General features: G+C 40.3%; 1 protein-coding gene across 1 annotated transcript; it reads left to right on the forward strand.

Moving 5' to 3' along the window:
- Window positions 1-27342, forward strand: jmy (junction mediating and regulatory protein, p53 cofactor). Its single transcript, XM_044174589.1, has 10 exons — window positions 1-1792; window positions 10025-10198; window positions 20660-20810; window positions 21564-21733; window positions 22238-22403; window positions 23222-23412; window positions 23548-23634; window positions 25265-25357; window positions 25460-25985; window positions 26827-27342. The coding sequence occupies exons 1-10, from the start codon at window positions 914-916 to the stop codon at window positions 27135-27137; spliced, it is 2748 nt and encodes a 915-aa protein (XP_044030524.1). The 5' UTR covers window positions 1-913; the 3' UTR covers window positions 27138-27342.
- Window positions 27343-27996: the final 654 nt, after the last annotated feature.

Below are 27996 nucleotides of genomic sequence, written 5' to 3' on the forward strand. Positions count from 1 at the left end.
CATCACTTTGTGTTCATTTTGCATCTCTTTGTGATTGTTTTGCATCACTTTCTGGTTGTTTAGACCACTTTGTGGTCGTTTTGCGTTAGTTTGTCATCATTTAATGGTAATTTTGCAACCCTTTGTGGTGGTTTTACGTCTTTTTGTGGTGGTTTTGCATCACTTTGTGGTCATTTTGTGGTTGTTTTGTATCAGGTGTGGATAATCAGATTCTGCGCCACCCCTCTGTCCCTGGTAATTACACCCCTTTCAATATTAACTCCATCCGTGGACATTTTGCCATTTCTTTTATGACCGGTAAAAAAAAAGCTACAGTAAACGACATTTAATGAGCCTCGTATTTACTACTCTCACCGTGGAACCTGAACGCCGCACTGTGGGGGGGAGGGTGAACCAGTTAAATCCCTCCCCGGACAACACGCACGCACCTTGACTGCTTGTAAACAGAAGCTCACACGTGACACCGAGAGCCGAGCCGCGCGACCGCATTGTCTGTGAACGGACAAAGAGCGACACAGTCAGCGCGAGCATCGGGCAGGTGTCATGACAACCGACGTTATCTGCCCCACGATGAGGCCGACTTTCCCCCTTCGTTTACACCGCTGTGTCCGCTGAACTTCTTCATGTCTGAATCCCAAATCCGACCGTTAGGAGGGATAAAGACGTTAGCTGCGTTTTCACCAGCTCGCGCGCAGCTGGCAGCGAGTAAACAAAGCTGGAAAGCCTTTGTTTCACCTTTTAATTTAGCTAGTCGGTTCGTTCGCTTCAGCTACGCCAAATCTTACTTTTCTAGCTGGCGTCTAACGTTAGCTACCCTTAGCTAGCAGTAGCCTTTAGCCTCGACATTAGAAGAGATTTTTTTCCCTCTCTGACTAACGTTAATCTACTTGTCTTTTTTCACTGGCTGGATGAGATGTCATTCACGATGGAGGATAACTTGGAGTCCGGATGGGTCTCCGTCCGACCCAGAGTCTTCGACGAAAAAGAAAAGCATAAATTCGTCTTCATCGTGGCCTGGAACGACATCGAGGGAAAGTTCGCCATAACCTGCCACAACAGAACCGTACAGAGACGGACCACTTTTCTGGACCCGTTCCTCGACGGCACCCCAGCCGGTTTTTTTGCTGCCCCCGGTGCCTCCGTGGCAGAAAAACGCACAAAAAGTCCTGTCACGACGAAGAAAGATGAAGTCTGCCAAGCGGGTAAAGTTAGACCACACTCTGTCCCCAAGGGGAAACCCACCACGAAGACTGTTGTTGGAGACAAGAAGGCTTTAAAAGCCGGTAGTTCAAAAACATCCGAGTGTATCAGTCACACATTAGGGTCCTGGGATATTGTGACACCGAAGGTAATCGATATCGAGATCCTGGACCTCGTGGATGCCCCGCTCTCTCCGGATGATGCAGACCCGGAGGACAGTGAGAGCAGCGGGCGTGAGGACTTCAGCTGGGCCGGACTGTTCTCCTTCCAGGACCTGAGGGCAGCCCACCTCCAGCTCTGCGCCGTCAACTCGGACCTAGAGCCGTGTTTACCCTCGTTCCCTGAGGAGCAGTCCGGCGTGTGGACGGTGCTTTTCGGCGCCTCCGGGGTGTCGCAGCGGGAGACGGACGCCCTGTGCTACCAGCTGCAGGTGTACCTGGGTCATGCCCTGGACACCTGCGGCTGGAAGATCCTCTCACAGGTGCTTTTCTCCGAGGACGACGACACGGAGGAGTACTACGAGAGCCTGAGTGAGCTGAGGCAGAAGGGCTATGAAGATGCTCTGGAGAGGTCCAAAAGACGCATGCAAGAGGTGAATTAATTTATCTTTGCTTTTCGTGTAGTTTGACTGATGTTTTGTAAATGCACGTGGAATACGACTCTTTTGGTACTTGATGTTGTGAGTTCATAACAGGGATCTTTAAAGTCAGTCCTATATTACATGGAAAGGCATTTTTTTTAAGGAGGGACAGGACAACGCAGACTGGTGAGATGCCAAAAGAGTATGTAGATTTCGGACCATAAGTGTGCCTCATGGTCTGCTTATTCTCCCCCTCTTCCTTTGTCTCCCCCCCCCCCTCCTCATCTACCATCTGTTGCTGCACGTTCACAGGCCTGAAATATGATCTGGTCTGGCCAGACATCACACTCTAGTTGGCTGAACAGTTTAAAGGGAGTTACATAGAAACACAGGAGAACAATTAGAGGTGGAGTTACACCACAGCTGTCGGGATTGTTTCAGTGCTCAGTCCAGACAGCTGAAGACACTTATTTAGCTCAACAAGCATGTAAGAAGCTATATTTTCATTCATGCCTGTAGGAAATGTGCCAAATATTACCTAGCTGTTAGAGAAGACACGAGTGACAAATCCAACTACAGCAGATGCTACTGTTAAGTCTAAACGTGTGTTTGAGAGAGACAAAGCCCCAGGCAAAAGTCTTTAAAAAAGTCCTCTGTGTTTTCTGTTCAGAACAGGAAGCATACAAACAGCTGGGTAAGAACTTGGCCCAACCAGGAAGAAATGATTTAATGACAGCATGTCTCACTTGTTTTTAGATATGGTCTGATCTAGTGTATAAAATCTGCTGTTTATTTTCTCAATTATTCATTTTATCTATAAGATGTCAGTAAATAGTGAAACATGGCTGCAATAATCTCACACAGGCCAAGGTGATATTCTCAGATGTCTTCCTTTTTTTTTTTTGTCCAAAACCCAAAGTTTCCTATCATGTACGACAAAGGAAAGCAATCTCATCCTCACATTTGAGAAGCTGGAACCAGTGAATTTTGGTCAGTGAACTAAAAAAGATTATTCAGTTACCAAAATAGCGGCCAATTTATTTTCTGTTGATCGGTTAATCGACTAATTGTTGTAGCTTGTTATGTCATTGATTCTCTGTTGCAAGTGAGGGATGGCTTGTTCTCTGTGTTGCTGGTAAAATCTGTCAAAACAAGGATGATACGGGAGGTCAAGTAACGTGTCTGTCATGTGCACAAGTATCCTGGTTCTGATCAGGTTTTTGGAGGTTATGTGTTGTGCATATAAACATCGTATCCTGGTTTCAGAAACCTGCATAAGTCCTTATCCCGGTTTTGAGAAACCTGGATATGCTACCTGGAGTACTCAGATAGAAACCAGGATACTGTGGCATGTAAATGCACTCTATATTAATTGTTGAAGTCATTTTTAAAGCAAAAATGCCAAATATTCTCTGTTTCCAGATTCTCAAATGTGGAGATTTTCTATTTTATGTCATTGTCAGTTTAATATCTTTTAGTTTTGGACTATTGGTCGGACCAAACAAGCAACTTGAAGGTGTCACCTTGGGCTCTGTGAAATGGTGATGGGACAATTTCCACTATTTTCTGACATTTTTTTGGACTAAAAGATAAGTCGAATAATTGAGAAAACAATCTGTAGATTAAACGATAATAAAACGACCCTTAGAAAACGACAGAGACAAAATCGTCTTCATATCTTGTGACATTGCAGTTGTTTGTGAAATGTTTTTAAGATTTTGTCCAGAGCCACACCAGAAACTGCAGCCTCAAAATTCATCACTCTTGAGAAACGTGTCAGCAACAACGGAGGTTGTATTTATTACAGGACAGTTTTATTGGATTGCATGTGTTTCCATTTTCCTGGCCACGAAGTCCATTCTTGATAAACCTCGACTGTAGGTAATATATTAAGCAGAGTGCTGACCTGGTCCCAGCACTTAAGAGGCGGTAGTCTAGATTTAATGGCATGTTGAGAGAGGAAGAAAAATAGGACACATTTTTACTTCTGTTTAAGAAAAATGAGTTTTTTTTACCTACAGTAATATAATATCTTACTTTGTAATGTACCGTAGAGCTGCAACGATTAGTCGATTAATAAATCTACAGGCAATTCATCGCCAACTTTTTTGATAATTAATGAATCGTTTTAGTAATTTTTCAAGCAAAACTGTCCAGAACTTCCTGGTTACAGCTTCTCAAATGTGAGCATTTGCTGCTTTCTTTTCTTTGTCATATATGAGAGTTAACTGAATATCTTTGGGTTTTGGACTATTAATCGAATTTAAAAAGCTGTTTAAATACATTACGTTAGGCTGTGAGAAATTAATTTAATTAATTTTCTAACATTTTATAGACAGAACGATTAATCGAGAAAGTAATCAGCACATTAATTGATAATGAAAGCGCCTACTTTACTACCTCGTGCAGCTCTTCCATAATACTTGCTACTATGAAGAAGAGACTACAGACTGGGATTAAAATATTATGGGATTAGAAGAAAGTATAAGGAGAGAGCATTACGTGAAGACGCACACTGGCTCTGTGAGTAGTGCCCATTAGCAATAACACAGCCCGGAGCTCCGTCTAGCACTCGTCCCTCCTACTGGTGATGGTGTTTTTGGGACCCCTGGCCTGGTTGTTTGGTGTGTATGGAGCAGCTGGAGAATCACTAGTGTGCCCTCATCAATCTGTCACAAGATGCAGCACCAATCTCAACTGGGCCAAATATGTAAAAAGATTGATTAGTGGAAAACACTCCACAGATGTAGGGGAATGCATCTGTCAATCATTGACCAGAGACTTACAGTTTTTCCTTATCTGTGGCCTGTTGTGAAACAGAATTAGGCTAACAGCTTGCCTACAGTAAGCCTGACACGTTGCAAGCTAATAGTTACATTTTAATGGCTTTGCTGGGCTGTTTTGTAGTTATTCATGGGTGATGATAATGTAAAGCATGTGAAAACTGATGAAACATTAACAAAATTTGTAATGAGGGGTGGATAAAGTTTAACAGCACGACTAAAGCAGGCTTGATGCTGTAAACCTGGCATTTAAAAGCTGCTAATGCACATTAAGGCTGCCACAATTATTTATTGTCTTTATTACTCGGTCTATAAAATGTTAGGGAAAAAAGTTCCCAGACCTTTTTAAGTTGACATGTTTTAAATGTCTTGTTTTGAGCAACCAACTGTTCAAAACCTAAAGATATTAAGCTTACTGTCATAAAAGACAAAGAAAGCCAGCACATATTCACATTTGAAAAAACTGGAAGCAGAGAAAATGACTTCAATGATTAAGTTATTATCAAATTTGTTGGCTAATCGATGAAACGTTTCAGCTCTAACGCACATGCAAATATTTCAGACTAGTTTCCTCACTCTCGGTACATTTGTACTTAGTCACAAAAAGGGATACTGGGCAGGTAATTTATGACAGTTGGAAAGCAGAGATGGAGACACAGGAGGATTTCTTTTGTCCCAAAAAAAGGTGTCTTTATGTTCCTCCGTAGTGAGCGCTGGATTGGCGACTGTGTGTATGAGACGCGGTGTCAATTTTAATTTCAAAGCCCCAAAACACAGATCACAAATTTGCCTCCAAGGCTTTACAATCTGTGCAACATACAACACCCTGTATCCTTAGACCCTCAGCAGGGGTAAGGAAAAACTCCCAAAACACTTTTTTAAAGAGGATGGACAGTAATAATGTATGTTGTATTTCCAAAGAAGACTGAAACAACAAAAGTAAAATTACACTATATGGAGAAAGAGAATGACAATATTAGGTAGATAGAGTGCACGTCCAGCAACTTCTAGGTGCTAGCAAACTCTGGTAGGACCAGAGCCACATAGGTATCATCAGTAGAGCTGCAACTAACAATTATTTTCACAATAGATTAATCGTTTTGTCTATAAAATGTCAGAAAAGGTGACGTCTTCAAATCCAAAACCCAAAGATATTCAATTTACAGTGATTTATAAAACAGAGAAAAGCAGAAAATACACAGACTTAAGAAGCTGGTACCAGCAAATATGTTTGCTTGATAAGTGACTCAAACAATTAATCGATTATCAAAATAGTTGCAGATTAATCTGTGTCATCTGGAATATCAGTCCTGTTTCTCGTGTAATGGCATAGTCATTACATGAGAAATACACAGTGGTTGCATTGTAAAACACCAGCTTTACACCATATTACTACATGATTATTTTTATTTATCGTGTCCCTTTTCCCTGATGGAGAAAATTTGGACAGGAATTTCAGTATCTAAGTACATGGTTTTAATCCTCAGTTAGCAGTGTAGGTGTTTCTGCCAAGTGTTGTGTCTCAGGAAAAGTGCAAAGATTTGAGTCACAGATAATGGCGAGTCTGGCGTTAATATGAAAAATTAATTACTGGATGACTTTTTAGCCTCCCCGCTTTGTTATGTGTCCATTTTGGCATGCCTACTGTACGTTTTCTGTTTGTGTGTGTGTATATGCCCACAGTTTGTGTTTGTCATGGTGAGTGTGCATGTTAGCCACCGATGCCGCTGTAGGATTAGTCTGTCATGCTTTAGCTTTGTGGGACAACATTTTAGCTTAGTTTGTTTACATTACATGAGTCACGTTGGGGCATGCAGGTCGTTTTTTATCTTGAGTTGTTGCCCACTAACACATTTATTTGCACTACAACTACTGTGCATGTTGCCAACCGGTGAAGCTGAAAGCAGTAATAGTGTGTGTGTGTGTGTGTGTGTGCAAGGTGCATGTTACCAATTGAGACGGCTTCTACTGGCTGCAGGCACCGTTAATCCTCTTGTGCATTCCCTACATTAAATATTTGCAAAAAAACATTGTACAGAATTAACCCACATTGCTCAAAGGATTTCTAACGGTATGTCCGAGTTCATTTGATTCATAGGTTGTGGCAATAACCTTGCCATTTAGTGCTATTCATGGGAAAGATAACTGGTATACTAAATAGCGTTCAGTCCATTCAAAGAGCTATTAAAGTGTTAGATCACAATCAAGGCGTGTTCCTCTTGTGAGATATTTCCGTTAAAAGGCAGAGAGAAAAGTACTCCAGCAAGACGAAGCAGCTTCAGCTGTGACAAACTGGAAGAGTTAGTCCTGATGATAGGGCTGGATCTATACTATAGCTCATATCACTCAGAACGTCCTGTAATTGTGTACTCATGGCACACTGGAGTGCTTTCTGTAGACTTAACAGCTAAATTTAGCACATGATCATTTATGTTTTTAATGACATCTTTCCGTTTGGTTGGGAAAGTGAAAAATAAGTACATTTAATGTTACAGTCACCCCTGTAGTTCAGCCATTTTTCTCATGTTTAGTCAGTAGTTTTGTTTGGAAAAACTGCTGGTTTTACTAAATGAAACACTAATGAAAGCCATTGCCAGGAAGTCACCAGACAGCAATGACAAACAGTTACAAAAACGATACAAGAAAACGTAAAGGGCTTTAAACAAATTATACAAAAGCTATGTGAAAAGATAACTGTGTCTACGGGCCTGGATGGTGCCTGTGACTCCAGACCAGAAGTTGGTTGGCTATATGAGCTCTACCAAGCTAAACGGGGGTAATGTATCCTCCAGTAGTATCTCGACAACATTGAATAATTACAGTTTGCTTGGAAACATTTATTTTGCAAAAACGATAACATGACTTTCACCGAAAGTTGATAAATAATCTTTTTAAATGATCACCTTTGTTTCCACCACACTGACCCTGCAAACACTCAACATCACATGAGGCAATATCAACCAAAAGTTAAAACCAGGGCTGCAACTAACGATTATTTTCATTATCGATTTGTTCTGGGGGGGAAAAAATTAAAATCACAATTCCCTAAAGCCCAAAGGGACTTCTTGAAATTGCTTTACAACAACGAAAAGCAGCAAATCCTCACAATTAGGAAGCTGGGATTAGGAAATGTTTGGCATTTTTGGTTGAAAAATGACTTAAATAATACAAAATAGCTGCAGATTAATTTTCTGTCAATAGACGAATTAATGAATCAACTAATTGTTTGGGCTCTAATTTAGACAGGTAATCCTGCCGCCTTTTGAAGTGCATGTTCATAAGCTCACACACCAAGCAGTCACAGGCCCTCTGACTTCTTGCATTTCACCATCAATAAATAGATTTGACTATATAAATACAATTACAGCAGGAAATGAGAACGTGGCAGTATAAAGAAACAGCTCTGTCTTCAAAGGAAGTAGTAAATGTAAATCCAGTGATTTATTTATTCCAGCACTTTTGTTTGAATCTGAGTTCGGCATTTATAAGTGCCGGAGCTCTGGTGCCCAGGCAGGAGTCGCCTCATTTAGCCCAGGGGTTTTCCTGGCTAGCAGCGGACTGCAGGGGCAGGGAGTCGGTGTACGGTTGGCCAGTGGTTACCAGGGAGACACCGACCCAAGGTAAACAGTAGGAGCAGTGTTCGAGCTGAATCGTGCAGTGTCTACCCCCGTCCCCAACGTGGAGGGCTTTGGAAAAGCAGCCTGGAGTTAATATAAGAGTCTCTATTCATATCTATAGCTCCTTGCAGAGAGAAGAGCACTTTATTCGCCGCTTTGGACGAAGATTGGGTGGTGGTACATTTCAATATTATCTGGGACAGAAGTGAAGGAGAAGTATTGTACTGTATGAATTGGAGCTACTGGTTTCTGAGAGCTGGGAGATGAATTGTATTTGTGTGTACAATAGCTGTTTTGATAGCGTTTATCTCACCAACAATGAACAGTCTGTGGATAGCAGCACATATGGTATGAATCAGCAACAGTTGGGGCCAATTTTTTCTCATTGTATTACAGTCAAACAATATATTTTAGGGTATCATTCCTGACCACACACACCGGTGCGCCTGCACACATACGAGCATACGGAGACTCTCGCACTCTTTACTCTTGCCTTTATATATTAGGATTTTTTCCATGAGCTTTGAACGAGCTTTTTGTTTAGGACTCATTGTAATCATGAATTAGTCAGAATTAGACTCACTACACAGTAAAATCCAGTTTTTCCATTGAATTTAGCAAAGCAAGCATCACTTCCTTGGTCTTTTTTTTTTAAATAACTAATGCTATTCTTGTTTCTGGTAATATATCAAAAGTGTGACATTTTATCATGTCCATTTATCATTTCCTACTCAGTTCTGGTGATATTCTTTATTTTTCATATTGTCAACAAATCCCATGAAAAGACCACAACCAACAATAAATTAACCTACTAACAAGTATTGTCTGTGTAGCCATGTGCCATTGACCTCCATCGTCTCTGAAACTGTGAAAAACACACCAGTGAACTATTAAAATGAACTATTTACTCCTGTTTGAGTTATGTTTGTTAGTTGCAACAAGGGCTGCAACTAACAATAATTTCATTATTTATTAAAGTGTCGATTACTCTCTCGATTAATCGTTTGATTTATACATTTTAAAAACTACCTGTTTATAATCTCCTTTTATCCATCACAGTATATATATTTATATGCATACCTGTCTACAACCTGTTTTCATTATGTATACATTTACTACATTACTGCATAACCTGTTTACATTACAGTTTATACATTCCACTATTACTCACCTGGCTACCACAGTCTTATATTTGATATTCTTATATTTTAGCTGCTGCACTATTTTATGTCTTAGATTCTACTTAGATTTTGTTCCACTTACGTGATTTAGCTTTATATGTATTTTTTATATACTGTATATCTCTAAGAGCACTGTTGGAGGGAGCCTGAGATCTAAGAATTTCACTGCCAACGACTGCTTCACTGTAATTGATGATAAAAAACTTAAACTTAAAGCCCGAGTTGATGTTTTCAAATGTCAAGTTTTGTCTGACCAACAGCAAAAACCCAAAAATATTCAGTTTTCTATCATAAAAGACTCAGAAAACCTGCAAATAGTCACATTTGAGAACCTGGAGCCAGTGAAACTTTGCCGTTTTTTCTTTAAAAAAGACTTAAATGATTAATCAATTTTCAAAACTGTTGGTGATTAATTTTGTGTTGATCGATTGTTTCAGATCTACTAAAAACTAGTCTACAGTGCCCAGCTGTTTAAGGAAATTATTCAGTCAGAAAGAATTAAGAGATGGTTTTGGTCTTTTCATGAGATTTATTGACAATAAGAAAAATAAAAAATAACACCAGCCTTGTCTTTTAACGTTGTAGTGGAATATGTTGCACCCTGTGGATCTCTGACTGCACCAGTTTCCCAGCTACATCTTTTCTGTTCATGTTTTGTCCCAGGTGTTGGACAGACACAAAGCCATGGACAGCATGGTGGAGCTGCTGCAGGTGTACCCCGAGGAGGACGAAGCGTATGGAGAGCTGCTGGAGGCAACAACTCAGCTCTACCACTACCTGCTTCAGCCTTTCAGGGACATGAGGGAATTGGCAATGTTGCGCCGACAGCAGATTAAGGTAATAAACACAGACACACAGATACAAATACCATCTGTTTAAGGGCTTGATTTAAGTAGGTTTAGACCTCACTGTAGCCGACTAACTGATCTGTCCTGGAACAAACTTTGACTTGTATTAGACTGCCTCTCTACTACAGTGTACTTGACCAGTTACAAAGCTATTTTTGTGGTTTGGCGGTTTTAAAAGCCAAGGTTAGTGCTGGGAAACGAGCCCTGAACCACTGCATGGTAATGTCCTCCATTGAGCCTAGCCTCCTAAGCCCACTGTAATGACATTAGCATTAGTTGCTGAGGGTACGTGTGATGATGATGATGATGATGGTGTAGTAGCCGGCCTGTACCCTGTAGCTTTGCATCTGGGGGCTGTGGAGGGCAGAGGATCAGCCAGCGAGGCTTTTTCCCCCGCCCAGAGCGGCTTAACAACCAGCATAAGTATTATTACAGCAGCCACTAAACCACTCAGTAATTCTGCAGCCTCAGCACACTCTTCTGTTTTCCACACTCGTTTTCCACTCCATCTTTGTTGTTTTTCTTCATTAGAGGCTTGAAAAGGGAAGTAAATTTGCAGGCTAATCTCTACTGTCTCATGGCCTTCATAGAGTCTTAACACATATTTGGTGGGGGTCAGTTGGCTCAGTAGGTCAGAGTTGTTCACATTTGTTCAGTGCATTTGTCAATATTGAAATATGGATGAATAATAATAATTAGAATTTTTAAATACAAATTCAAACAACAACAATACAGCAACTTGGCAACCATTTATCAATATCACCACGTTACCCAGACCTGATGAAGGACCGTCAGCTGCTGTCTTTGCTGACCTACAGCTTTACTGCTGCCAGGATTAGTTGTGGGCGTTTAATGTAGGCTTTCTGTTATTGTAGGTGTTTTTTAAAAAAGACTGCTCAAATGACATCACTTGGAAATTGCTGATAAAATGTCACAATATGATCCAGTTAACGTGAAAAGAGACTTGCTTCCACTATGAAAGAAACTGTATTTTACTCTTTGGCTGTGTCCGAAATCACTCCCATGTTCCCCTCATTCACTACTCCAAATGTAATAGACACTTGATAGTTTACTCTATAGCAGGAGTTTTCAAAGTCTGACACTGTGGGCAAAATCAAGGCAACTAGCCCTGTAAACAGGAAGTATAATTACACTACACTAAAACTACAATTTAATCCCCGTTATTTTATTTTTTATGTCTACATTTTGGCAAATCAGCACCAAAGGTTTTGCTGAATTAGCTATTAGCAGTTCCTATTTGCAATGCACTCATGAATGTACAGACAACTGTCACTGGATTACTTTGATACTGAAGAAAACTTAAAAAACGTGATGATTCACAGGCAAGTTCTGGCGTTATCTTCTTTTTCTATAATTTCGAAGCGGATTTATGGAAGTTTAATTGCAATGCACATGGGAGATAATGATACCCTCGAGTGTAAGTCACACTGACTGAATCTAAAAATATGTGTTTCATGTCTGTGTGTTCAGATTTGACTGAATTAGAAGAAGGAGTGTTATTATTGATGCAAATTGTGACAATTTTTTTTATTTTGCCTCCATGAGCTGCTCCAACCCCTGACCGTGTCGTTAAGCGGGCCAAATCAGCGTGCCAAGCTAGAATAACTAACTTCCCGTAGTTTTTCAGGACACCAGGATGCACCTGTCCCTCAATATCTTTACCTCACGTCTCCCTCATCGTGTTCCTCATGGTTTGAAAACCTGTGCTCTCTAGTGTGCAGTAAATTGAGATTTCAGACGCTTATGAACCATCATCATTTTACGTCATCACTGAAAGGTGTAGCATTACACGACTGCAACTATATAAAATGCTTTCCTTTGTGGGATTGTTAGCAGAAAGTAGTGTACATGCCGTAGACACTGTATAGAACATACATTTTACACTCAGAAGTAAAGGTAATGCACTGTAATAGTTAATAGGCGGTGATTTCAGACACAGCCTTTGTACTTCAAGAAACTACTGCGTACAGGTGTGTCCATTCCACATAACGTCAGTGGGTCAACGGAGGAGAAAGTGTGCGAGTGGTGGAGAGAGTGGCAAAAATAACTTATCCAACAGTGAGAAATATAACCATGAGTAGAACTCGAAGTCTGAGTGGTCAGCAAATCCTTTGTGTTAGACTGGATTGTGCAACCTGTGGCGGCTTTGATATTATGCTACACAGTACTGAGTGCTGAACTGGACTCATGCTGTCCCCTACTCTGTATCTGCCTTTCCTTCTCCCTCATAGACACTCAGTCATTCACCCTCTGTTGTATTGTGAATACTTTCCCGTCTCTAAACTACATTCCTTACACAGCATGCTTTTCCAGCATCGTGTCACTAACTAACACAAGGGACTGTGTGGGTGTGTTTATTACTGTATGATGGTATTTAGCTTCTTAGGTGGGTGCTGATCTAAATTAAGACATTTCACTGAATCACCAAAATGAATGCAGCACTTTTTCTTAAAGGATCAGTCTGGTGATATTTTTGTTATTGTCAACAAATCCCTTGAAAAGACAAAAACCAACAATTAATTGATCCTAGTAACAGGTATTATAATGCGTATACAAAGGCTAATATAAAGTAGCTTATTCCTCTGTGCCATAGAGCTCCATTGTTGTCCAAAAACTAGTAAAACACATCAGTGAGCCACACTGTGGCACTGGATGACATGTTCCTTCATTACCATGACTCAGTCCCACATACACCGTCCTGCTGCCCCAAATACTCACTAGAGCACCAAATGTGGATAAATCCGCCGCTGAAAATAGTCCCCAACAAATGCACTATTTCCTCCTGTTAGAGTAACGTTTGCTAAAAACTACAGTGACGAGCTGTGTTAAAGAAATGTTTTTGTCTTTTTTAAGAATGAAACTGTATATTCGTAAATATTTACCATTAGGAATGAATGACTTTAGGAGTTATGGGGCATAGAAAGGTTAAGGGAGTAAAAAAAGTATTGAGAGACAGACTAACACATTGTTGGTGTTGGTCTTTTTAATGGGATTTGCTGACAAGTGTCAGAAAATAGTGAAAAAATGTCCCTTGCAACTTCCCAAAGCCCAAGTTGACACATTCAAATTACAATTTACTTTCGTAGAAGACTAAAAAAAGTAAAATAATCTGACTTAAAAAGCAACAACCTGTGGTTGAAAAATTGTATTAATAGAATATAAAAATAGTTACAGATTCGATCGACTTCAATTAGATGATCGACTAATCCTTTCAGCTCTATCGCCGGCCCTATCTTGTAAGTTTAACAGTCTTGCTGAAATTGTAGAAAAGATGTATTAGAAATCTATACGTGATAATTTGTGGAAAATGTAAAACCTTCCCAGAACTCTGCCTTCTTTCTGTGCAGTCATCAGGGTTGTCTCGGCTTCGGCCTGAGACTTAACATTTTTAAAGAAAGCACACATTACAAACTGGAGGTGCGGGGTTTGAAGGCAGAGGGGATATAATGAAAGATACTTTTGAGTTGCATTATGGGAATTGTGGTATCCAGCGTTTTAGAGCTTGGCCCATACTAGTAGCTAAAAGTCAGGATATCTAGGCCTCCTGCTGCTTCAACTTTTATCTGAGTCTTGTGAGTCCCCTATCTTTATAGAACTGCATTACTAAATAGCTGGAAACAGGTTGTTCAATGTTTGATAATGTCTGTGTGACATAAGTGCGGCAAAATATGAAACTTTACGTCAAATGTAGTGTTTAAAAGAAGAAATGTTTGAATGGTTCGAGTCACTTTTACCTGAAGACTTGTTCAACACTCTGCTCATTTGTGACATTTATTTATGGAGCTTCTGAATTCTGTATGATGCCAAAGTTTTTGGCTCTACCACCTGCTACCCTCGGGGCGATCCAACGGCTGAAAACAAAGCTGTATGCAAATGAATCCTTGATGCCTTCAGAGGCGGTTGGTTTCTCACAAACTGATGAGTCAGGGGATCATGTAGATGCTGTCCTTTTGTGAAGAAAGGGAAGTCGGGAATTAGGACATAGGATACTGTTAATTTACATACAGTTTGCATCTTGATGTCGCAAAGGTGAGGTGAAAAAGACCAGAGCAGTCTAGTATCAGCTGCTTGCTAGAATTGCAGGCTTCATCTGCAAGTGTGAATACACATGACACGTGTGAGGTTGTTGTAAAGCCACCGCAGTGCTTCAAGCTAAAAGCCAGACTGTTATAATGAACTGGAATTAAGATTCAAACTTGTCGACCAGAGGCGTCAAAATGTAGAAGGAATGTTGATCTAGATGATTTGTGGAGTCAGGAGGAGTTAATATAGTGGGGTTTTTTTTAGCTGTGATATTTCACAGTTGTTGTATTCAGAGGCTACAGTTTTTTGAAGTAAATTAGGGCAGTAACTAACGATTGATCTGATTATTTTCTCCATTAATCGTTTGGTCTATAAAATGTCAATTACAGTTTCCCAAGGCCCATGATGATGTCTTCAAATTGCTTGATTTGTCCAGCAAAAAAAACAAAGATATTCAGTTTACTATCACATGAAATAGAGAAAAGCAGCAAGTCCTCACAAATGAGAAGCTGAAGCTTGAGTGTTTTCTTGCTTTAAAAATTACCTAAACGATAAATCGATTATCAAAATATTTGCAAAATGATTTTTCTCGCCATCGATTAATCGCTGTGTCTTCATGCAAATGTTATCTTTTTAACTCTTTCTACTCATCACATCTAGGCTTAACTGAATCAGTGAATGAATGATCAAGAAATGAATGACAACAAAGGATGTCAGGTATTTTGGTGAATGGTGCATTGTTGGATGGCCCTATTGCATGTTGTAGCAGTGCAGTGTCGGTGTCCTGTTGCCTGGAAGGTCAGAGGGCAGCCATGAATTAAAAATGTGGTTTCTGAGATACTTTTGTACCACAGTGAGCTCCAGTTACTGTTTCACATTGGCTGCAGTATTACATGGCAACAGCTGTCATGGGGGTCCCTTAAACACCTGCTCTGTTTACCTCCAACTGTCAAGCAAATTTTACACAAATTTTGAAATATCACATAGCATAATATGCAACTTAAGTAGTTCAAAGACCTGTATTGAAGTAAATAGTCTACCTGAGTGTTGATTTGCATCAGGGTACATTATTATTATGATGTCAAATAGGCATGACTTAGGCAGCTTTTCTAATTAAATCCACCATGACTCACAAAAATACTTTTACACATTTATAGATATTGACTAATCAAGTAATTAATCTAGGGCTGCAACTAACGATTAATCTAATTATTTTCTCTCGAGCAATCAGTTAATCAGTTTTCCAAAGCCCAAGATGACGACTTAAAAAATAATTACTAATCAATTAATTGTTTCAGCTTTAAATTAACCAAATAAATTGTTCACACTGCTGACCAAGAAGTCAGTGGCAAGACAAATCTGAATTCAGTGTGTATTTTAATGTAAAATGAACATTTACGGCAGATAAATCAGACTCCACGCAGACATTTATAGATGTGAATGCAAATACAAAGGGGCTTCAGGTTTCATGAATGAGAGGCAGAGGAAAGACAGATCCAGATGTTTACCATGATTCCCTGCAGATAACTTTTATTTAGTCCTGTACAAATGTGAGAGAGGTCTTGTAGATCTTGAAGGATAAGGCTGGTGTTTTTCTATATTTTTCTTTTTGTTAACAAATCCCATGAAAACACTAAATCAAAATGTCAGTACTTTCCACCTTCCCTACCCCTGTCTGTGGCTCTCATCCCCAATCCACTTAGTTCCTATGAAGACATACATCTTTAAAAACACCTCTCAAAAATATTGTTTAATTTCTTAAAAAGATTCAGAAACAAACAGAAATATATAGTGCATTTCTTGGGGACTATTTTCAGCGGCAGATTAATCCACATTTGGTGCCCTAGTGAGTATTTGAGGCAGCAGGACGGTGTGTGTGGGACTGAGTCAGAATAAACTACAGTGTGTGTTCATGGTAATGAAGGAACATGTCACCCAGTGCAACAGTATGGCTGACTGGTGTGTTTTAAACAATGGAGCTATAAGATACAGTATAGCAGGCTTTAGATACACAGACAATACTTGTTAGAAGGATAAATTAATTGTTGGTTGTGGACTTGTCATTGGATTAGTTGACAATAAGAAAAATGGAGAATATATAAAAATCTGCTGGCCATCCTCCACAGCTGCCTGATAACGACTGTCTGGTATCTATCAGTGTGTCACCCACAAACAGGAGTTTCACTTGCTATTTTAACCAAATGAGATAAGGACCACCATGACGGTATCCATGCTGTAATCCCATCACTTTACCACGGGAACTGACGTCACTTCTGTTGTCTGTGACTCTGACACGCCTGTGTTTTGTCACCAACAGCTGTTGACCAGAGGTGTTAAGAGAAGTCATTCACAGTTACATCTCCCCCGCTGCTTTCTGCTTGTTTTTAGTTGTATACAAGAAGAGTAGTTGGTAGCTGACTTTAAAAAACACAAAGAAAAGAAAAAAGAAGATATTTAATGATGTGGTTTGTTTACTGGTATTTACAGACATCCTAACATTAACAAAGCATTAGGATCTTAGGTTAACACACTCAGATGTGCCTCACAGCTACCATGCGACTAAAATATAAAATAAGTGTGAGTATATTTGACTCAAAATCAACGTTTAGGTGTATAGGAGTGTTCTCAGTGACCTTATCTCTCATCAGTCTCTGTCTCACACTGTGTGATTATAAGTGGTGATGAATGAATGGTGCTTACATTGTCTGCAGCAGGAGTTATTCATGAGGCAGGGATTAGGTCAGGAATGGAGTGACACCAGTAGGCGACAGTTGAGAGGGACAGCGTTTATTGGTAGCGAGCTGATACAGGTAGAGATGATTCTCTGTGATATTCCATCATATCATCCTGTCTTTATTATTCAGTCTGACGGGATATTTTTACTTTACCCAGCTGAATGTACTGTACATTTTTCATACACATATGTCACCTTACCTGTTTTGCAGAGCAGCTTTACAGGTTTAATAAAAATAAACACAATAAAAACAAACACACAAAAGAGACACACACTGCCAACAAAAAGTAGAAAACAACACAAAACAGCTTTTCTACAGACTAGAAAGTCGTAGGCTGAAGTTACAGCTTATTGCGCCTGCACTTTTTACAACACATCAGAAAGTTACGTCAGACAAAATTTTACACTATCCCTACCATACTGATGCCAACATGTCATTCTGATCATACGTTTTTATAATACATTTGTTTTAAACTTTTTTTTTTAAACTTTAAAAGTGTGCTACACATTTTTATTTCCTCACTAAAAACTCCCTTTAATGTAAATACAATGATTTTTCATAAGAGTTGTGACCCTTTTGTTCCTTAAAGGGGAAATTCCACCGATTTTACACATCAAAGTCTGTTTGGGGAGTACTACTGCATGTGTGGAAAAGTTGCATTAAGCCTTTTGTGGCTCCAGAGGGAGCTGTGTGAAGTCTGATAAATTGCCTCAAGTGATGTCACTGGAGTCAGCGTCGGTTGGGTCTGAAGTTTGAAAATGGAAAACATGTGGGGGTGTGGCGTTAGAAACAAGTGAGTTGACCAGACCTCTGTAGCCCGCACCTCATCTCTGCTTGATGCTAGCAGCTCGAGGCTACATTAGCCGCTACTAGGATAACGCACCCTAATCTCCGGCCGAACTGTTGGCGGTCGAGTTGCATTGTGGGTAATGTAGGCGCCATGTTTAGACAAGGAAGAAGAATGTGTGGAATAAAAAAAAGACGATATCTCTGGTTCTGCTGCATCGATGGGTCCAATGTTATATCGCTGGAGTGCTCTTTTAAACATGCATACTCCTCTTAATAAAGTCACATTGTCCACCTCTCATTTTAAACAACTTTAGGATACCATCAGGTAATACTTTTTTGTTTTTGATACACGATTCGTACGATTTTTAGACCAAGTCTCTGAATTTTAGTGCCTTTTTAATTTAATAAACAGTGGGTTTGTTGGTTCTTAAAGTAGTTTTGTTTACAACTCTTGTGTCTCTTTTGAAGTCTAAAGATTGTATTTGTTTTATATGTGTTTCCCTGTACTTCCACACAGTATGTAATGTCTGGAAGTATAAAGCCCTGTTCAGACAGAGGGACTTTAGTTCTTATTTGCTTACATGCTGAATGCAAAGTTTTACTGGACATTCATTTAATCAGCCACGCAGTTGGCATGAATGAACACTGGAAATACATGGAGAAACTCTTTCATCCCGGTCACACCGCAAGGGGAAAATAGTTTTTATAGACTGATCTGATGTGAGAAGATCTATCTCAACACTTCAAAAGTGTCTCTTTCACAGTGTTTCCTACTTTCTTATGTGCAAAATCAGTTTAATAGACGATTATTAAGATAATAAATGTATTAACTGTGATCTTGGAAGTAGGTACAAAGCGTGCATTTAATCTCTCTCTACACTCTCTGCATGTATCACCTTGTGCTGCCGCAGCCTTTATGCAAAACTGACTGCATTCAGTGTTGAAATGGTACCAGGTCCGACATAGTAAGATTGGCGTCGTGACTTTTACTTAAAAACGACCAGGGTGCTTATTCAGACATGAGACTAAATTATGGTCAGATTAACGTAAAGGGGTGCACAATATAAAGTTTGAGAAATCCTTAATTCTAATATCGGCCATGTTATGTTTCAATAAGGCAGCTGAACATTCACTGGAATAACAAGAACAAACAGAAATGGATGTTTTCTGCTTTGCTTTAGTTCGACATGTCACAGAGGTCAGCGGGGACTAAGTTAACAACAACAACATGCAAAGAAGTTAAACAACATATGCTTTTAAATGTCACATGTGTCAGTGTGACATGTCACCAGGTCTGACTGATCTCCTGTGGGCAAATCTCTCTGCCATTTGTTGCTCTGGGTGTTCAGTTTTAGACCTTCCTCTTGTCTTCAGATGCGTTCACATGTATGCTTTGGTACTGTATCCTTTCTGTTAAAGGATACCGAAACAATGAGATCACGGCTTAAAGTGATCTGAGCTAATATTTTCTTTCTCTCTTTCCTGAAGCGACTGAGACTTTTTCTCTCTGGTCTCTGACGTAATCTCTCCTCCCCCACTCGCTCCCGGTTTCACCCCAAAACCACTCCCTGTTCTTGTGCCTCACGTGCAGACACACACACACACACACACACACAAAGCACTGTATGTACTTTGAGGTTTGTTTGTGATTTACTATGGTCCTGTTTATTTTTGAGCACCTACACGCATCTGTTTTACATTGAGATATTAATATATGACTGTATGTGCATGAGGCCCTCACAGGGAGTTAATGTGTCTGTGTACATTTTGTTCCATGTGGTCTCTTCTTGGAGGGGGGGTTGATTCAGTTCTCAGGACAGGACTCCACGTGGCACTGTTTTCCCCCTGTTTCTCACTTGTTTTTCCACATGGCTCGACACGAGCTGGTGAACTGTGAAAAATTGAACTCTGGTTGACATGTGATGTTGTGCCACGTAATATAAACTCCTTCCTGAGTGAATTCAACTTTTTGTTTTCTAGCCTTTTTATTTATTGATCCTCCAGCCCAGTAGGACACTGGGTTAGTATCACTCTAAACATAAACAGGCACAGGCATGCCTTTAGTCACCACTCACTATTACCACCATCTGCTGTAGCTTGCTGGTATTACAGAGCACTGTAGTGAATGGTCTGTACCACGGGCTTTCAAACTGTGAGTGAGAGTTGAAGGGGGTTGAGGAGGCTAGACAGGTGAGGCAAAGATAAATGAGGTGAAAGGGACAGGTGCATGCAGGTGTTCTGAAAACAACAGGAAGTTGGTTATTGTAGTTTGTCCCGCTGTGACACACAAGCACATGGAGGCAATTAAGGTACTGCAATTTGCAGTTTTCAGTCAAATCTGAACACACATACATATGATGCACATACTTTTTAGATTCAATGTGACTTACACTTCCCGGGGATGTAATTATATCCAATATCCACCGTGTATAAACGTCCAAAAATCTGCTTAGAATTTACCGAAAGTGTTTTAAGTTTTCTTCAGTATCAAAGTAATCCAGTGATAGTTGTCTGTGCATCCATGGACACACTGCAAACAGGACATTTTAATGGTGCTAGTTTGCCAAAATGTAAACAAATATGGGCTAAAAATAACAGCACTCAAGTTGGAGCCTGCAGCAACTCACTGACTCCATGGCAACATTACACTTCCTGTTTACATCCCCCAAAACTTAGGCTATGGTTATCTACAAAATAAAAGTAAGACAAAATAGGAGTGACAAAAATGATTTATACAAACATGTTGCATTATACTGATATGATATGTGGTAATGTGGTGGGGGGCAAAGTGTCAGAGTTTGAAAACTGACTGAACTTTATCTGTGGTGATGAAAATATTGTGTGTGTTACATGTTTTAACGACCGGCTTTGACCCCCATCAGATCTCACTAGAGACGGAGCGCCTGGGTCCTCGTCGTGTGGAGGGCCTGAGGAAAGAGGATGAGGAGTGGCAGAAGAAGGCTCACGCTGCTGTTCTCTCCATACAGGACCTGACTGTCAAGTTCTTTGAAACCACGACTCGGGCACAGAAAGGTAAACACACAAAGGAGGCATTTCCTCTCTTTATAAACAGGAGCTCTGTTTTTTTCTGTGACCTTTGAACCTTTTGTGTTGTATATTTACTCAGTAACAAAGTGCAGATAACACTCCACGTAGGGATGATTTAAAACCAACATTCCTTGTCTCAGATCCTCATCTCCAACCTCTCGCGTACCAAAGTGATTTCTATAAGTCGACTCTTCCTCTAAAAGTATTTTAATCCTCAAAACATCTCAGCTGTGAACTGCTACGAAACATGCCAACAGATTTCTGTTTAAGCATGGAATAGGCTTCACTTACCTGGGTCAAAGCACTCATGCACTATTCTAAAACACTGCTTTAGTGTCCATTTCATGGCTGAAACTTATCGATTCATATGTTGATTATTTTCTTGATAAGTCAACTAATCTTCCTGTCGATAAAACATCAGAAAATAGTAAAAACAAATGTCCATCACAGTTTTCCCCAAGAGTCCAAGATGGCGTCTTCAGATTTCTTGTTTTGTCTGACCGACCATCCAAAACTCAGTTATTCAGTTTAAGTGGAAAATCCTCACATTAGAGAAGCTGACACCAGGGAACTTTGGCATTTTTTCTTTAAAAATTAGTCAAAATGATTAATCAAATATCAAAATAGTTATTTAATTTCTATTAATTAACTAATTGATTAATCGCCTAATCATTCAGCTCTAGTCCCATTTCTGACAATCACATACTGTATATATATATGTATATATGTGTGTTGCAGCTTTGTATGAGCGGATGCGTGCTGACCAGAGGAAGTTTGGCAAGTCAGCGTGGGCAGCAGCAGTTGAACGTATGGAGCGGCTGCAGTACGCCTTTTCCAAAGAAACTCTGCAGCTGATGAGGGCCAAGGAAATCTGCCTGGAACAGAGGAAACATGGCTTGAAGGAGGAGGTAAAGTACACCATGACACACGCGAATGCTACTCACAAGAAACTTTACCACTGATGTAGACCAAGGTGTGTTTGTGTGTGTGTATCAATGTCTTAAAAAGCTTGTGACACTTAGTGAGTTTGTCAGAAGCCACAATGACAAGAGTGAGAGACATAAACACTTGGATATAGTCAACTTGAGAGTGAAAGGGGGGAGCAAGATAATGACCATGTTAGAAAAATGAGCTGTTGGCTCAGGCATCCTGCAATGGAGTGAATAACATCCTGGTCTACAACAGTGGAAATGACTCATTGGGAATGACTGTTGGGGTCAAATACTCGCTTAACACGTGTACATACATAAAAACTGCAAAGTGCCTAGTCTGTGCTGGAGTGTTGTAGCTCAGCAGGAGAACAGGAACTCTGCCTCAGGTTCAGTTTCAAATGGGTCCACTTAACACCCAGCCTGTGGCATATGCCCTTTGGTCTGCGGTAGAGTAATGCAATTGTGTGGCTGTGGCTCTAGATGCAGTGTCTGCAAGGTGGGGAGGATGCCATGCTGCGTCTGAACCAGCTGGAGGAGCTGTACTACGAGCTGCAGCTGCAGCTGTATGATATTCAGGCAGAGGTGCTGCGCTGTGAGGAGCTGCTGCTCACTGCCCAGCTGCAAAGTCTACGGAGACAAATGACGGGTGAGCATCTGTTTTATTCTTTGTATATGTGACAGACTGTAGTGTTAATAGTATCTGTCTGCATAAGAAAAATGTAGAGCCTGATCGATATTATCAGCCGATATGTGCTTGCTACAGAGATATCTATCAGCATATATATATGGGCTGATAACAAGAAATTGCAGTACAAAAAACTGGGTACATGGCTAAACCACAATTCTTTAAAAAACAAATTTAAGGGATCCTTATCAAAACTGTTTGTGTCAATGTTAAAAATGATTATTGGCCAATATATAGTATATGTTTCCAAAATCTAGTTGTGATTGCGCTCTACAAAACTGTAAATGAAATTAACAAGATCACTGAATCTTTTTTTTGTTTTTATAAATTAGTCTCAAGAGGCCTAAAATCACTGCAAAGTGCTGCTGCATCAAATAGTTTATTAATTTTTTATAAAAACACAGATCCCAGTCTGATTCTTTTTAGTTTATTATATTTATTTATTTATCAGGTACCTTGTACAAAAAACGTTAATCTCATCCAAAGAGAAGACATGTATTAGACCACATTTAGCTACCAGCTAAAACCAGCTCCGTGTGATGTGAGTGTAACTACGCTTGTTCTAATAAAAAGACGGTAACAAACATTTTATTAAAACCAAAAGAAGATAAAACTCAAATAGTAACTTTAACAGTTACAAGTGTTGATCTTCAGGTAACGGGTAAATGAACTATTGTTTGGTCACATGTCATACCTTTTCAGGTGATTTATTCCAGCTATATAAACTTAAGGACCTGTACAAGCAGCATTTTGATGAATCTGTTCTGATGTTGTACCAGAGCGTCAGGATGAGGTGGTGTACTACGATGCCTTTGAGAGCCCTGATGCCATGAAGGGTGAGGAAGATCCTGCAACCCCTCCGTCCCCGCTCAGAGATGAAGAACTCAGCGTCCTACAGCAGAGGACACGGCAGCTTGAGGCCCGCAGGGGGCGCATCACTGCCAAGAAAGTCTACCTCAAAAACAAGAAGGTAAGCATTGATGACTAAAGAGGCAGTTAGGTGTTGTTGAGGTTGCTGGCCCTTTAAGACATCTCTGGAAAGTCTTTTACTACAGCTGCACAGGTTAGTTTAGTCCATCATTTATGTGCTTTTTGTCTTGAATAGGAAATCTGTATTGTCAATCACAACCAGAAGATACAACAGCGACAAGGTAGCCATGCTGACAGCAGTTCCCTGCAGACACTGCAACAGGTAAGACTCAAATACTTATCAGAGTCTGTGGCTGCATCTGATAGGATGTACGCACAATAAATAGGCATTTGCTTATGTACTGTAGTGTTGCTCAGTACCACTTTTATGAGTTTTTGGTGTAGTAAATGGAAACTAGCCATAGGAATAACCATATATTTCAGTCTGGATCTAGGTCTTATAAACATCTTGGCTTTGTTTTTAATGAAAATAAGTGCTTCACACAGGGTTTGAAAGTCAGCGGGAAGTGTCTTAGGCTCTTTGAACTTAAAAACGTTACGATTCCATATCAGTTTTATTTAATGCTGTAGGAGTGTGGAGGTTTTAAGGATACCCGGGACCATAACTCTGTCCAAAGTCAAGCCATGAGTTGCTTTCTTGTGGTGCATTTACATTTACAGCATTAAAGGGGACATGGGATGAGAGCCATGCGTGGTTAAGCTGAAATGTGAGATTATGGAAGCGCCTTGTCCAACCAACTGCCAGAGGGAAAGTTGTCCAAAAATATCTTCAAGTGGAAAAGAGCACACCGTTATCTATGGAGCGAGAAATGTCACTACAAAATTATCTCTTTCTGACTTTATTTTCAGAAACAATTTGCACTGTAATATAATTGTCAAAAATATTATTAAAGGTTTATAAAGGACAATGTAAGAATGATATTTGGAATAAGACAAAGCTTAGAAATGAGATCCAAATCAATATACAGAGAAGGAAGAGGTCGTTAAGACCCGGTACTCTACCACTGGAAGTTGAGGGAGGCAGATTTAAAGGCAATCCTAAAGAGAAGAAAGTGTTTGTGTTTTTTGTGATCTTGAGGATAACTTTTCATTTTCTTTCGTAACTTTTTGTTTTGGTTATTGATAACATCTTGAGTTGTCTTTTTAATTAGGACATTATCGTTGTGGCACGATTTATAGAAAATGCAGGACAGAGGACACTGTATCCTTCATAACAGGACTCTGCGTCCTTTGAGATGTTCTCTTTCTGAATTAGTGGAACTGTATGTTATGATTTGCCAAATGATCATCTCGGTTGTTGTTGCTGTCTATTGTCTTGTAAGCCCAGAGGACACTTAGGTCACTTTCACACTTGTAGTTCGGTTCATTTGGTCCAGACCAACATAGTTTAGCCTTCTGGTGCTGGTGCGTTTTGAGTTCATATTGGCTTTTTACAAACAAACCAAGAGCTGTGAGCATGAAGTCAAATTAACTGACAGGTAACTAACTGATTGGACAGTTACATGATACTTACATACCTGTTTTTTCTTTCCGATTAATCAGGGAAAATCCTTGCATTCGCATGCTGATAAGTGTTACCATGGTTACCAAATTATTTGCATAAACGTATAGATCATTTTGCTTTCATACCACAAACAAACCTCACACCTCTTGGAAGCAGACTGAGATCCTCCTTTTCAAGAGGTCAGGGTCCGGTTGTTTAGTCCACACTAGTGTTGTTCATTTGGCAGCTTTCACAACGGCCCAAATGACGATTGATTGGTTGATTCAAACCTGTTTGTTTCGGTGCAAACAAACTCTTCAATCAGTCAACTACTTTAAGAGTTAATATCCCCTCTAGACCCTACAAACAATCACACAACATCAGATCTACTCTGTTGTTTCCTGTAAAGGGAGGAGACGCTGAGGAAGATGAAGCCAAGAGCAATGCCAGAGTGAGTCAGGAGAGGCAGAGGACTCTGGACAGACTTCGCAGCCTCAAACAGGTGAGAACTCATCCACCGTCTAATAATAATTAGCTCCACCAGCTTCTTCTGACCTTTAACTGATCCCTGTGTCTGACCTCCTTTTGTTGACTCCCCATCCAGCGTTATCCAGGCCAGGTGACTGTGAAGTCCAGCCGGCTGCGTCTGAGTCAGACTCACATCCGGAGGAGAGGAGGACAGCAGCCCAACACTCAGGCGGCCGGCGTTCAGACCGACTACATCTCAGATCTCCCAGAACTCTCTGCTCCTCCTCCACCTGACGCCTGCGGCTGCGACAGTGTGTCTTTACCCACAGTTGAACTCGAAAGTCTCGACTCTTCACCTCCCTTCCTCTCACTGCCTCCCCTCTCAGCCTCCCCATCTGTTCTTTCACTGGGTCCTCCTCCCCCTCCTCCCCCACCTCCCCCGCCTCCTCCACCACCTCCTCCCTCAGAGGACCAGCAGCAGGGCGAGGGGAGGGGGATGAATCCCTCAGACAGCCCAGTGAGGCACCATACATGTGAGTCTGAATCTCCCTCTCTACCCCTGGCTCCATTTTCCCCTCGATTCTTTGACAGCAGTGAGCTGCTGACAGCGAGGACGAAGCTGAGGAAGACGGCCTCGCTGGACTCGTCGCAGTGGAGGCGAGGTGAGGAGGAAACGCACTTTCTTTTTACATTTATCACAACAAATATAAAAGTCTGGTTAAAATTATAATCCTTAAGATTTAAGTCATTTTTAGGAGTTATTTGGCAACACCCGTGGTCACAGGTAGTAACAGCATGAGTGGGTTAATTGGTTCTAATTTGGTTTCATGAAAATCTAATAATCTAACACAAAACATTTAAACAGATAGATTAAAAGGTGGCAAACAAATCATTAAATTACAATAAACCAGGGTAGAATAATAAGAACTAAATTTAGAATAAGACTAATAAAACTTTCAGTAAGAAATAAAAGCCAGGATACAGACTACTCAAAAGCAAGATTAAAGAGGTGAGTCTGCCTCTCTGCACTTCTTTCTATAGACGAGAGACAGTCGGACTAAGTATGGCGGTGCCGAACCATTTAGAGCCTTGCAAAATAATTGTCTCTTACATTTAATTTACAAAAGTCTTAAATAAAGGCCGAAATGTTAGTAATATGTTTTTGTATGTGATTGCGGGCTGTCTGGAGACGTTATACATCTAAACTAAAAGTGGGATTGTTGTGACGTTGGACTGAGCTGCAGGTGTTGATTTTAGTCAAAGCTTAAATTAATGAATTAATCATTTTTCATCGTTTAATCGGGTTCTAAATTATATCATTAGGAATTATTGTTAAATATTGCTTGGAAGAACTGAAAAACACTGGTTTTCCATCATACCTCGATACTTTGGCCGATATGATCGTTAAATTGCCTTCTATGTGGTTTTAAAAAGTTCTTAAAAAGTCTTAAATTGAACCCAGAAACTCTGTACGTGAGGCTAACTGTCGGTGTTGGTCTGCAGCGAGCTCCCCCATGGACGAGGTGCTGGCCTCCCTCAAACGGGGCAGTTTCCACCTGAGGAAGGCCGAGCTGCGAGTCCTGGCCCCCGACCCGGACGACGACAGCAACAACATCCTGGCTCAGATCAGGCAGGGCGTCAGGCTGAAGAAGGTACGGACCCGGCCGGAGCAGCAGCGCCATGCCAAGAGCTTCCCCCACTCTGCCGACGCTCTGACCCGCAGCATCCACGAGGCTCTGAGGAGAATCAAAGAGGCTTCGCCGGAGTCGGAGTCCGAGGACGAAGGCCTTCCATGCACTGACTGGGAGAACTAGTTCGGCTTATTGGACGAATATTTTTTTAACTTCATCTTTTATGGATATGTAGAGCCACAACGAAGAGAAAACAATGGCTCAAATCAAGCAGACACGCCTTGATTATTTTTTTTTTATATATATATCAGAAAACCGCCCAGAAGTATGTTTGCTTTTTTTTCATACTTCTGTATGTTGTTTGTAAAGATGGACCACTAATCTTTTTTTTTTTTTTTATGTTGTTGTTGCTGTGGCATTCTTGGCGAGGATACAACCTCTAACCTCTCATTATGTCAGTCTACATGTCAGAGTCGTACTGTAGCTGTGATGGGTTTGTTTCAGGAAGTGAGTGTTTTTTATTTGTACGTTTCTCTCACTTACAGCGACACAGACTCGGCTCTTCACTGAATACGTGTGCTGTACACTTGTGACAACCATTCGTACTGTATATTTCATGTATGCAGCATATTCCCACTTCCTTAAAGGAATAGTTTGACATTTTGGGAAATACAGCTGCTGGCTGCAGCTTTGTTTTTAGCATACAAAAATGAGAATGGTATTGATCTTCTCATCTAACTCTCTCTGCAAAAAGGCAAATATCGTAACGTATTTCCCAAAATGTCAAACTATTACTTTAATTTGCTAATATGGGTCATTTTCATCATCCTGGTGGGAAGAATGCCTAAACTGGCATTGATTTGTGTGTTTAGCAAATCAACCATACCTGTTTTTAGCATCTTCACTTTAAAAATAGTAAATATATATGTATAGAAATGGATACATATAGAGTAAAATATGATATAACAAGAGGAAGGGATTTTGGAGGAAGGATATCCAATTTAATTTCAATCTCCATCATCTAGTTCAGAGGTTTTCAGAC

The sequence above is a fragment of the Siniperca chuatsi genome, linkage group LG18, assembly GCF_020085105.1.
Source record: "Siniperca chuatsi isolate FFG_IHB_CAS linkage group LG18, ASM2008510v1, whole genome shotgun sequence".
In the NCBI taxonomy this organism is placed as follows: Eukaryota; Metazoa; Chordata; class Actinopteri; order Centrarchiformes; family Sinipercidae; genus Siniperca; species Siniperca chuatsi.

Bases quoted from the DNA above. Each gene is read 5' to 3' on its own strand.
- jmy (XM_044174589.1), top strand. From the start codon at position 914: ATGTCATTCACGATGGAGGATAACTTGGAGTCCGGATGGGTCTCCGTC. The intron at 1,793-10,024 runs GTGAATTAATTT...GTTTTGTCCCAG, and splicing joins CCAAAAGACGCATGCAAGAG to GTGTTGGACAGACACAAAGC. The intron at 21,734-22,237 runs GTAAAGTACACC...CTGTGGCTCTAG, and splicing joins AACATGGCTTGAAGGAGGAG to ATGCAGTGTCTGCAAGGTGG.